The 12043-nt window shown below is 48.8% G+C and overlaps 1 protein-coding gene across 1 annotated transcript; it reads left to right on the top strand.

Annotated features, from left to right (window-relative positions):
• The first annotated feature begins 8193 nt into the window (after positions 1 to 8193).
• On the top strand, positions 8194 to 11457 carry LOC309858936 (olfactory receptor 226-like). The gene is made up of 2 exons (XM_082719259.1): positions 8194 to 8646; positions 9873 to 11457. The coding sequence occupies exon 2, from the start codon at positions 9908 to 9910 to the stop codon at positions 10823 to 10825; it is 918 nt and encodes a 305-aa protein (XP_082575385.1). The 5' UTR covers positions 8194 to 8646; positions 9873 to 9907; the 3' UTR covers positions 10826 to 11457.
• Positions 11458 to 12043: the final 586 nt, after the last annotated feature.

Genomic DNA, 12043 nt, shown 5'->3' with positions numbered 1-12043 from the left:
CAACTATCATATGATCTCCCTGATATGAGGAAGTGGAGATGCAATGTGGAGGGTTTAGGGGGTAGGAGAAGAAAAAATGAAAGAAGATGGGATGGGGAGGGAGACAAACCATAAAAGACTCAATCTCAAAAAAAAGACTGAGGGTTGGGACGCCTGGGTGGCTCAGTTGGTTAAGCAGCTGCCTTCGGCTCAGGTCATGGTCCCGGCGCCCTGGGATCGAGTCCCACATCGGGCTCCTTGCTCAGCAGGGAGCCTGCTTCTCCCCCTGCCTCTGCCTGCCATTCTGTCTGCCTGTGCTCGCTCTCTCCCCCTCTTTCCCTCTGATAAATAAATAAAAAAAAAAAAATCTTAAAAAAAAAATAAAAAAAAAAAAAGACTGAGGGTTGCTGGGGGGAGGGGGATGGGAGAGGGTGGTGGGGCATGGACATTGGGGAGGGTGTGTGAAATGTGTAAACCTGGTGATTCACTGGCGATTCATTGTACCCCTGGGGATAAAAATACATTCTATGTTTATTAAAAATTTTTAAAATTAAATTTTAAAAAAAGATAAACAGCTTTTGCAAAGGAAAGGAAACATTCAACAAAACTAAATGCATCCTATGGAATGGGAGATGATATTTACAAATCTCTTATCAGATGAAGTTAGTATCCAAAATCTATAAAAAACTTATCAAACTCAGCACTCAAATAATCCAGCCAAGGGGCACCTGGGTGGCTCAGCAGGTTAAGCCTCTGCCTTCAGCTCAGGTCATGATCTCAGGGTCCTGGGATCGAGCCCCACATCGGGCTCCCCTCCCTGCTCAGCGGGGACCCTGCTTCCCCCCTCCATCTTCCTGCCTCTCTGCCTACTTGTGATTTCTGTCTGTCAAATAAATCAATAAAATCTTTTAAAAAGAAGAAGACCTGGGGTGTGTGTGAGAGAGAGAGAGAGAGATGTATATACATATATATATGATGGAATATTACCCAACCATCAAAAAAATGAAATGTTGCCATTGCAATAAGGTGGCTAGAACTACAGAGAATTGTCTAAGTAAAATAAGTCAGAGAAAGACAAATCCATACGATTTTACTCATGTGGAATTTAAGAAACAAAACAGATGAAAAGGAAAGGAAGGAAAAATAAAATAGAATGAAAACAAAGAGGAAGACAAACCACAAGAGACTGAGGGTTGCTGGATGGGAGGGGTAGAGGGATGAGGTAACTGATGACGGGCATTAGGGAGGACACGTGACGGAACGAGCTCGGGGTGTCACCCGCAACTAATGAATCCCTCAGTTCTACCCCTGAAACTAATAATACAGTATACGTGAACTAAACTGAATTTAAATAAAGAAGTTTTTAAAAGAATAACAATGTGTCTGTTAGCCATTTGTATGTCTTCTTTGGAAAAGTGTCTGTTCATGTCTTCTGTCCATTTTTTGACACAATTATCTGGTTTTTGGGTGTTGAGCTTGAGGAGTTCTTTATAGCTCTGAGAAACAAACTGAAGATTTTGGAGGGGATGGGGTGGGTGGATGGGGGAGCCTGGTGGTGGGTGCTAAGGAGGCACATACTGCATGGAGCACTGGGTGTGGTGCATAAACAATGAATCTTGGAACACTCAAAAAATAAAATAAAATTTAAATAAATAAATAAAGTAAATAAAAGAATAATGACATATTTCCTTTTCTTGCAAAATTGAGAAAAATGATTTTCAAATCAATATAGATTAGCAATGAACCCAGAATAACCAAAACAATCTTGAAAAAGAGCAAAATTGTAGGACTCACACCTCTTGATTTCAAAACTTACTACAAAGCTATAGTAATCAAAAGAGTGTGGTGCTGGCATAAGGGTAGACCTACAGACCATTGGAATAGATTAGAGAGTCAAGAAATTAGCCCATATCTAGGATGAACTTTTTGACCAAAGTACCAAGACCATTCCACAGGGAAAGAACAGTCTCTCCAACAAACAGGCTGGCACGACTGGACATCCATCTGCAGGAGACTGAGGCTGGGGCCCTACCTCATGCCATATGCCAAAATTAACTCAAAATGGATCAACAGTGAAAATATATTAGTTAAAACTATAAAACTCATTAAAGAAAATACAAGATCAAATCTTTATGACCTTGGACTTGGGAAAGGATCCTTGGATATGACACCAAGAGCTACAAAATGAAGAAGAGATGAATCAGCATTCATAAAAATTTAAAACTTTTGTGCATCAGAGAAGAGTACTGAGAAATTAAAATGATAACTCACAAAATGGGGTAAAGTATTTGCAAATCTTATGTTAACAAGGGTCTAGTATCCAGAACATATTTTTTTAAAAAACACATCTCAACAACTAAAGGACAATCTAACTTTAAAATGGGCAAAGGACTCGAATAAATATTTCTCCAAAGAAGACATACAAATGGCCAACAAGAACATGAAAAGATGCTCAGTGTCATTAGTCATCAGGGAAATGTAAATCAAAACCATGAGATACCACTTCACACCCACCGTAATGCCTATAATTTCTGTAATGGAAAAGGACAAATGTTGGTGAGAATATACAGAAATTAAGATCTTTGTTTACTGCTGGTGGGAATGTAAAATGGTGCAGCCTCTGTGAAAAACTGCAATAATCCCTCAGAAAGTTAAACATAGAATTATTATATGACCCAGAAATCCCACTCATAGGTATATATCCAAGAGAACTGAAAACCAATATGCAAACAAATACCTGTACATGAATGTTCAGAGCAGTACCACTCACCGTGGCCCAAAGTAGAAACAGCCCTAACGCTCATCAACAGATGAGTGGAGAGGTAAAATGTGGTAAATCCTTACAGTGGAATGTATTCAGTCATAAAAAGGAATGACGTCCTGGCCATGCTGCAACATGGACGAACCTTGAAAACATGGTTAATGGGAAGAAGCTAGACACAAAACCCTCCGTACTGCATGATCCCATTACAATAGGTATTTCCCAGACAGAAAGCAAACCGGTGACTGCCAGTGCTGCAGGGGGAGGAATAAAGAATGCGGCACGAGCTTCCTCTTGGGGCGAAGAGAACACGCTGAACCCAGACCAAGACCACAAGGGCACAACATCACTAAATCCCGCTGAAAAGCTCTCACTAGTTCATGTTATGTTGTGTGAATTTCACTTCAGGAAAAAAAAAAGGAAAATGAAAAAATGCCTAAAAGAAGGAAATCTTAAAACATATCCATGAATATTATAGATGCATATTATTCTGACCTCAGAGTAGCCAAGAATTTCCTTTAGAAAATGTGAATCATAAAAGAAAATTTTTAAATTTCTGATAAATTGTTAAAATTAAGACCTTTAAGGGCGCCTGAGTGGCTCACTTAGCTAAGTGTCTGACTCTTGATATTGGCTCAGGTCATGGTCTCGGGGTCTTGAGACCAAGCCCCATGTCAGGTTCTGTGCTGGGCACGGAGTCTGCTTAAGATTCCCTCCCCCTCCCCCTCCTCACCCCTCTCCCTCTGCCCCTCTCTCTGCCCCTCCCCCTGCCCCTGCCCCTCCCCCTGCCCCGGCCCCTCCTCTCCACGCCCTCACTCTCTTCAGTCCACTCCACCAAAAAGACACCGCTAACATCGGACCAAAGAAGATGTACATATGGAAAATAAGCATACGGAATGAAAAGTTGTCAACAAAATATGTTACTAGAAAATTGCAAATTAACACGAGATACTACTACTTGCCTATAAGAATGGCTAAATCTCGAAAACCTGACAATGCAAAATGGTGGTTCGGGTGCGGAGCAACATTGCTAGTCAGAAAGTGAAACGATAAGTTCACTCTGGAGGATAGCTTGGCAGCTTCTGATACAACTAAACATACTCTTGCACGTGATCCAACCATCACACTCTTAGGTATTTACCCAACTGATCTGAACACTTATGACCACACAAGAAAAGTGCACAGGAATGTTGTTACCAGCTTTACCCAAAGTGACTCAAAACTAGAAGCAACCGATACATCCTTTAATAGATGAATGGATGGATGAAGTCTGGAAAGCCTGCATACAGTATGATTCCAGTTATATGACATTCTGGGAACGTCAAAACTACGGAGACAGTAAAATGATCAGTTCAGAGGAGAGGAGAGGGTTTAGAAGGTAAATCTCAGAGGACTTTTAGGGCAGGGAAACTATCCTGTAGGATCGTGTAATGATGGAGACATGATACTTGTTGAAACCCATGGAACTTTACCACACAAGACGTGAATTCCAATGTGTGCAAATTTCTAAAAAGTCCCTCAGAACATCTGGGGATCTGGGATGGAATGCAGAAAGTGGCAAACAATCTGACCACAGGAGTGGGGTGTGAGGGTGCTGATCTGAATAACCCTGGAAATGAGTGGAGTCTGTAAGACCCACAGCAAGAGAAACCACGCGAGCATTGCACCCCAGCTGACAAGTCAACCATCCTGTTGCCACCAGGCATGTACACTGGAGTTGAAGAGTCAAGTAGGCAGATGTTGGGTGTACAGACCTGTAAGGGCAAGAGGCTGGAATGACCACACAGTGGTGGATTAGAGGTGGGTTAGAGGAGATGTAGGTAAGATCTTGTGCTCAACGTAACATGGGTACAGGCGGCTCCGTACAGAAGTGGCTGCAGATGTGTGCACTGACTGGACAAATATTCGCACATAACCCTCTCTTCTCTGTCTGCTGGGAGGGCCTGGAAGACACAACACTCGGGAGCAATGGGTTACCTAGTGGGGGCCCAGGTGTCCGTGTCTAGTACAAAGCACCGGATATCCTTGGGGAAACAGCTGAATCTACAGCTGGGAAAGGAAGAGTGCAGGATGAGCCTGGCACATCGCCTCGTGCCAGAAATGTAGTAAGTGTTCGGAAAGACAAAAACACAACGGTGGGGTATGTCAAAGTTTGTCAACACAAACTTTCAGCCTGGGAAACAGCTGAGTGCTCTCGCCAGCCAAAGCTAGGCCAACAACAAAAGAAGCACAGTAGTACTGGAACATAACCCAAGGTATGAGACAGCTATCCATGAGTCTCTAATGATATAAACTGATATAAATGGAAAGAACAGACAAACGTCCCACAGGAAGAATTCCAAATAGTCTGTGTACATGTTCCTCTCTCCAGGAGGGAGAACACAACTTCCCACCCCTTCAACACGGGCTGTGCACAGCGACCTCCTTCCAAAGAGGGCAGGATAGAGGGGGTGTGGGTAACCTGACAGTGAAGAAACCCGACACATGGCCTCAGCCCGGGACCAGCCATGGCCATCCGTGCAGATAACATGCGCCCTTGATATGGTGTACTGGGAATGCCCCTCTCGTCCATGGTATTCCTCTGAAGATTCACAATCCTTATCTAGTCATGTGAAAGACATGAGACTCACCCCAGCTGAGCGACACTGTACAAAACAGATGACCAGAACGCCTCAAAATTGTCAAGTTCAGGGCGCCCGGGGGGCTCAGGCATTGGGCAGCTGCCTTCGGCTCAGGTCATGATCTCGGGGTCCTGGGATCGAGTCCCACATCGGGCTCTCTGCTCAGCAGGGAGCCTGCTTCCCTCTCTCTCTCTGCCTGCCTCTCTGCGTACTTGTGATCTCTCTGTGTGTCAAATAAATAAATAAAATATTTTTTTTTAAATTGTCAAGTTCATAAAAAATAAAAATAAAAATAAGGGAAGTTTGAGAAACCCACAGCCAAGAGGAGCCTAACGAGATATGACAACTGAATGTAACACAGGATCCTCTATTGGATCCTGGGACCCAAAAAAAAGGACATTGGATAGAAACTAAGGCAATCCAAACAAAATGGAGGGCATCTGTGATGAGCCCCACGTGTTGTATGTAAGTAATGAATCACTGAATTCTACTCCTGAAACCAACATTGCACTGTATGTCAAGTAACTAGAGCTTAAATAAAAAATTAAAATAAAAATGGGAAATGGAAATTAATACCTAACTGAAAAAGGAAATCCAAATAAAGTATAAATTTTAATTGATAAGAACATATCAATATCAGTTCATTAATTCAAGAAATGTACCATGCTAATTAATGTAAGTTACTAGCACTAGAGGAAACTGGTTGTTGTGTGTATGAGAACTGTTTGTAATACCTTTACAACTTTTTCATAAATCTAAAACTGTTCTAAAGTAATTTTGAAAACTGTTCATCAAAACACATCCTATGGGGCGCCTGGGTGGCTCAGTGGGTTAAAGCCTCTGCCTTCAGCTCAGGTCCTGATCCCAGGGTCCTGGGATCGAGCCCTGCATCGGGCTTTCTGCTTAGCGAGAAGCCTGCTTCCTCCTCTCTCTCTCTCTGTCTGCCTCTCTGTCTAATTGTGATCTCTATCTGTCAAATAAATAAATAAAATCTTTTAAAAAACAAACAAACAAAAAAACCCACATCCTAAAGGAACTAAAAAAGAGTTCCTATAACCTGAAGAAAGATAGTTGCAAAAGATGCTAAAACTTATAAACCACTCATGAAAGGAATCAAAGATACCATAATTACATAGAGAAATGTACCATGTTCATGGATTGGAGAATATTGTAAACACGCTAATGTTCCCAACCTAACCTATAGATTCAAAAAAATTCTGGCAGAACAAACAAGCTGAGTCTAAAATTCATGGAAGAGAAAGGAGCTAAAAGAGCCAAAGCTATTTGGAAAAAAGAACAAAGTCAGAGAAGCTACAGTACCTCAACCCAGTTGCAAGGCCCATGAAGCTGTAGTAATCAGTGTGGTATTAGGGAGAGATAAACATGTAGAAGTGGAATGGGCTAGAGAATCTAGAAATGACACCCACATGAAGATGAAAGGTAATTCAATTTTCAACACACAGTGCCAGGAAAAATCAGCTATCCATATGCAAAAAATGAACTTCGCTCTGGAACCCACACTCAAAATGGACCAATGACCTAAGTATGAAGCCTTAGACATATGGAGAAAATGTTCATACAGCAAAAACTTCTTCAATACAACATTAAAAACACAATCCGTAGAAGAAAAAAGTACAACTGATTTCATCAACTGCAGAACTTCTGATCTTTGAAAGACTATTGGTGGAGTCGAAAGACGAGCCGTGATTGGGAGGGTGGCGGAGGGGGCGGATTTACAAATCAAATCCCTGATGGAATATCTGTGCTCAGAATTTAGAATTCTTGAACTTGAAAGGTAAAGAAACGGACTGAATAAGCGAGTGGGTGTAAGAGCTGAACGGGCATTTCACCGAAGACTGGGTAGTGAGCACACAGTGAACAGCAGGAGTCAGCGGGAAATGCTGGGAAAACCGTTCGGAGCGGCACCTGGCTAGCTCAGTCCAGCGTGCGATCCTTGATCTCTGGGTTGTGAGTTTGAGCCCCACACTGTTTTCAAAAATCTTTTAAAAGATTTTTTTAAATCTTTTTTAAAAACCCAACACCACAAGGAGTTACCCCTACAAACTTTTTAGAGTGACAGTTTTTCAAACTCTATACCAAAGGCAAAGTGGCATAGCCACTCTGGGCAACAGGTCAGCAGCTCCTTCCACAGTGATACTGCATGTGTTTAACAGCTGTTTCTGGATGTTGGACAAGAGGCAGTGCAGGACCGTGTCCTTAGGGGGCGGGTAAAGGGACAGGAGTTCCGGGTGTCACGCGTGGTTTGGGAGCCACAGGGAGAAGACACACCCTGGAGCCGGGGGACACTGAGGCAGGTGTCATGCAAGGGATGACTGCACTTGGACCCCCACGTCTAGCCAAGGTGGGATACAGAAACTGGATTTACCGTCCCACCTGGAAGGAAACAGACAAAATTGTGAAAGAAAAGGGAAAAACGTGGTTTTCAAGACCCGGAACGTGAGGCAATAAAAGATAGTGACCCTGAGAGAAGGGAAGCAAAGACACGGTTTCAGCTCTCCCGGCTCTCTGCGACACTCTCCAGCCAGCAGACAGGGACAGGGGCCAGGCAGAAGGAGCCAGAGCCCCCCAGCTGCCCAGACGGGCGGACCCCAGGCAAATGCAGCTGCCAAGAACAGCAAGATCTCAGTGACAGGAAAAGGCAAGACCTGAAGGACAACATAGAGCAGGACGCCCTTCCGTGCAGGCCGAACACAGGCGGCACTAAAAGATCGTGTCCTAACGAGAGCACTTGAAGCAGCAGCGGAACCCCAGAGCGTGGGCCCTGGGAGAAGGAAGCCCAGGGTCGGGGAGGAGAGGAGCTGAGGTTTACAGGTGGTTGGTTAGCTGCGTTACTTTGTAACCAGATGAGTAAAGGGCGCGCCTGAAAAAGAAGCAACTGAGCGTCCGCGGAAGGGCCCTGAGCCCGGGGCGGGTCTGCGGACCGGCCTCCCCCGCGCCTGGCCGCCTGGAGGGCAGGCGACCTGCAAAGACCTATTTGCCACTGAGGAGAAAGGGGGCAGGTCGGACCCATCCCTCCGGGGACCCCGCCGCGCCCCTTCACAAGCTGCTCGGAGAGTCCCGAGGGTCCCGCGCCCGTGGGACTTTGCAGCGGGTGCTCCCGACCTGGCGCCGCGCACCTGGGAGGGAGGCAGGGCCGCGAGCGAGCCCGATAAAAGCCACCTGGGTCCAGAGGCAGCGGGGCCGAGGGAGACGCGGCGAGCCTTCCCCAGACCCTCGGAGACCTGCGGAGACCCGCGGAGGCCGCGCATCTTGTGCGGGGGCAAGGTTGTGCTTGAGGCAGGGGCCTGGGGGAGGCGAGGCGGCCGGTTCCGGGAGGGTCTCCAACACCCTCCGTCCGCCTGGGCGGCACAGAGCGCGGGGCAGGAGCTCCTGGACCCCGGACCCCGGCGGCCTCAGCCCGCGGGTCCAAGAGGGTCCCAGCGACCGAGGCCCCACCCTCTGTCCTGCAGACGCTTCGCCGAGAATTTGGGGGGCGGTCCTCATCGCTCCGCACCGGGGCCTGTGCCCCCACCCGCTCAGAGCGGCCTGCGCAGCCCACCCTCCGTCAGCCAGCTCCCCGCAGGGCTGAGCGGGTCGCGGGGGGCGAGGGTGTGGGGGGCACAGCTGAACCAGCGCGGTCCCTCCCGGGGTGAGCAGGAGCTGCCGGCTCCCCCTCCTCCCGGAGCGGCGGGAAAGCCTGGAGGAGCCCCTGGGCCGCAGGTGACCGGTGGGGACGGTCACCCTCTCCCTGAGATACGGCTGTCCTTCAGACACCTAACTTCAGTCCCAAACACCACAGCCCCTTAGCGGCTCTGAGAGGACCGCTCTGTCGACCCCCTAAATAGCCATTTTGCTCCTCAGAAAACACAGGTTAAAGGCCTCAGGCTGGCTCAGGCATGGTCTACTTGAGGACATTAGAGCTGGGGATGACCCCCCCTCCCTTCCGCAAACCCCCTGGCAGCTTGGCTCGGCCCTAGAGAGCTCACTGGTGGTCAGACGGAAGTGGTGTCCTTCCCCAGGAAGGAGCATTCTTCTGGAAGGAGACCTGGGTGAGGCCAGGAAAGTGCCCGGGGACACAGCCCGAAAAGACACAGTGGGCAGAATGGGTCTTGTCTCTTGCTGTGTGTGTTGTGCACACCTAGGGGGGGTGTGTGTGGAAGTATGTATGCACCTGCAGAGGAGATGTGGAGGGGGGTGCACACCTGGGGAGTGTGTAAGAAGTGCACACCCGGGGGGTGTGGGTGCGCCTGGAAGGATGGGCATTTGTGCATACGTGTGCACATGCATGCACACACACCTGGCCCTGCACTGGCGGGGGGGGGGGCAGGTGCAGGAAGAGCCGACGCCTGCGGCTTCTATAGGAAATCAGGAGTAAGAGTGTTTGCACCCAAGGCCCCTCTGCCGGTGCTAGATCTGGGAAACTGCATGTTGGACTGGGGGTTGGGGTGACAGGTCAGTAGGGCAACCTTGGAGAGCGGACATAGCACACCTGCCTCTCTCTGCTGTTCCAGGGTGCTCAGAAGAGACCTCCCCACCAGGGAGGGCGATGAACGACTCCACTGAGACCCTGGTAACAGAATTCATCTTGCTGGGCTTCCCAGAGCTGTGCCATCTTCAGGGACTGCTTTCCGGGTTATTCCTCACAATCTACCTGGTGACCATCCTGGAGAACCTGGTCATCGTGCTGACCATCCGAGCCAGCCAGCAACTGCACACACCCATGTACTTCTTCTTGGCCAACCTGTCCGTGCTGGAGACCCTCTACACCTCAGTCACCGTCCCCAAGCTGCTGGCTGGCCTCCTGGCACGGGTGAGGACCATCTCCTTCTCAGGATGCCTCAGCCAACTGTTTCTCTTCCTCTCGCTCGGCTCCTCCGAGTGCTTCCTCCTAGCCACCATGGCCTGTGACCGGTACCTGGCCATCTGTCGCCCACTGCACTACCCAGCCATCATGAACTGGCAGCTCTGTCTGCGCCTGGCCCTCAGCGCCTGGCTGGGCGGCTTCCTGGCCTCTTTCGTGTCCATGGCTCTCATCTCCCGCCTCAGGTTCTGTGGCCCCAATGTCCTCAACCACTTCTTCTGCGACATCTCACCCCTGCTGCAGCTCTCCTGCTCTGACACCACTACCATCGAAATTCTGGACTTCGTGGCAGCCCTGGCTGTGCTCGCAACCTCCCTGCTGGTGACCATGGTCTCCTATGCACACATCCTGGTCACGGTGCTGAGGATCCCGGGCTGGGCCGGCCGCCGGAGAGCCTTCTCCACCTGTGCCTCCCACCTGGTGGTGGTGGCCACCTTCTACACCACCACCATTTTCATGTATGCCCGGCCTCATGCTGCCAGCTCCTTCGACATCAACAAGCTGGTGTCCGTGATCTACTCAGTTGTGACGCCACTGCTCAACCCCATCATCTACTGCCTGCGGAATCGAGACATCAGGGAGGCTCTGACCAAACTCCTCTGAGCCCCTGGTCCCTCCTGAGCACCATCTGCAGGAGGCCAGCCCCACTTCCCGGCCCTCCTGGGTCCTACCTGCCCTGTTCCTGAGCCCATGTGGATGGCCTCCATTGCCTAAGCAACCAACCTCAGCTGGCCAGACTGTGAATGAAGTGTGTGGGCAAGGCCAGACGGTGCCACAGGCCACACACTTGCCGCTTTTCCTCAGAAACAGGACTGTCATTTGACTTAAAACTTGATGGGTCTAGTGAGTCGACAGCATGCCCATACTTGGCTTTTCTGCCTTTTCTTTGTTCTCTGGCACTTAGTGGCAGAAATTGGGTTGATTCAACACCTTCCTTCTTACTGGGCTGCTGTCCCTGGTCAGGGCGAGTGGTTCTGACTCGAACCCATTGCTTCCCACACCCCAAGCCCTCCCCTGCCCTGGCCCTGGGCGGGATGTGTTTGGTGTGCGCCCTGGGACAGTACGCGTGTATCTGCAGGCGTGTCGGCTTGCTTGGCATTGAGAGTTTTGAATTCATGGGAATGGTTTGGTGCTGTAAATATTCTCTTACTGTGCTGCTTGATTATTTTGAGGTTATGTCATTAAGTACATGAAATTTAGAACTGTGTTGTCATCTTCCTAAATTTAACCTCTTTTCATTAAGAAGTATTACTTTGTCTTCAGTGACACTTCTGCCTTCCTCCGTCAAGCTTCAAGTTCACTCAGTCTGATGGCAGCAGAACTGTCAGCCTCCCTTCCGTTCGTGGCTGCTTGTGTGACACTTTCTGCGCCTCTTGGCTTCGGACCACTGCTGTCCTCGGCTCTGTAAACCACACTTCTGGGTTGTCAGCTGCTCCCTACATCTGTGGAGAAGTCAGTTTGTTTTTACTCCTTTTAGGTAATTGGGTTTCCCCTACTTCTGAAAGCTTTCAAGGTCTTCCGACAAGAAGTGTGGTGCCTGGTCCCCAGGGTGTGCTTTTCTCTGTCTTTCTCGTGTCTGGAGTGTGTGATGTTTCCAGAATTGCGCCTTGCCTCATCAGTTTTGAAAATGTCCGGCATGTGCCCCTCAACACTGCCTCTGCCCCAGCCCTTCGCTGCTCTCCTTTGGTTCCCCACGTCCACATGGGGTCCCCATGGGGTCTCCATGGCGGGCCTGCGGCAGCCTCCCCTGTGCGCCGCAGCCTGTTGTTTTGCTTTCTCCCCGGGCTTGCTTCTGGGCGTCTCCTCATCTTCCAGGTCACT

Source organism: Mustela nivalis (genome assembly GCF_964662115.1).
Source record: "Mustela nivalis genome assembly, chromosome: 2".
Lineage (NCBI taxonomy): Eukaryota > Metazoa > Chordata > Mammalia > Carnivora > Mustelidae > Mustela > Mustela nivalis.
This window is presented reverse-complemented; position numbering and strand designations above follow the sequence as displayed.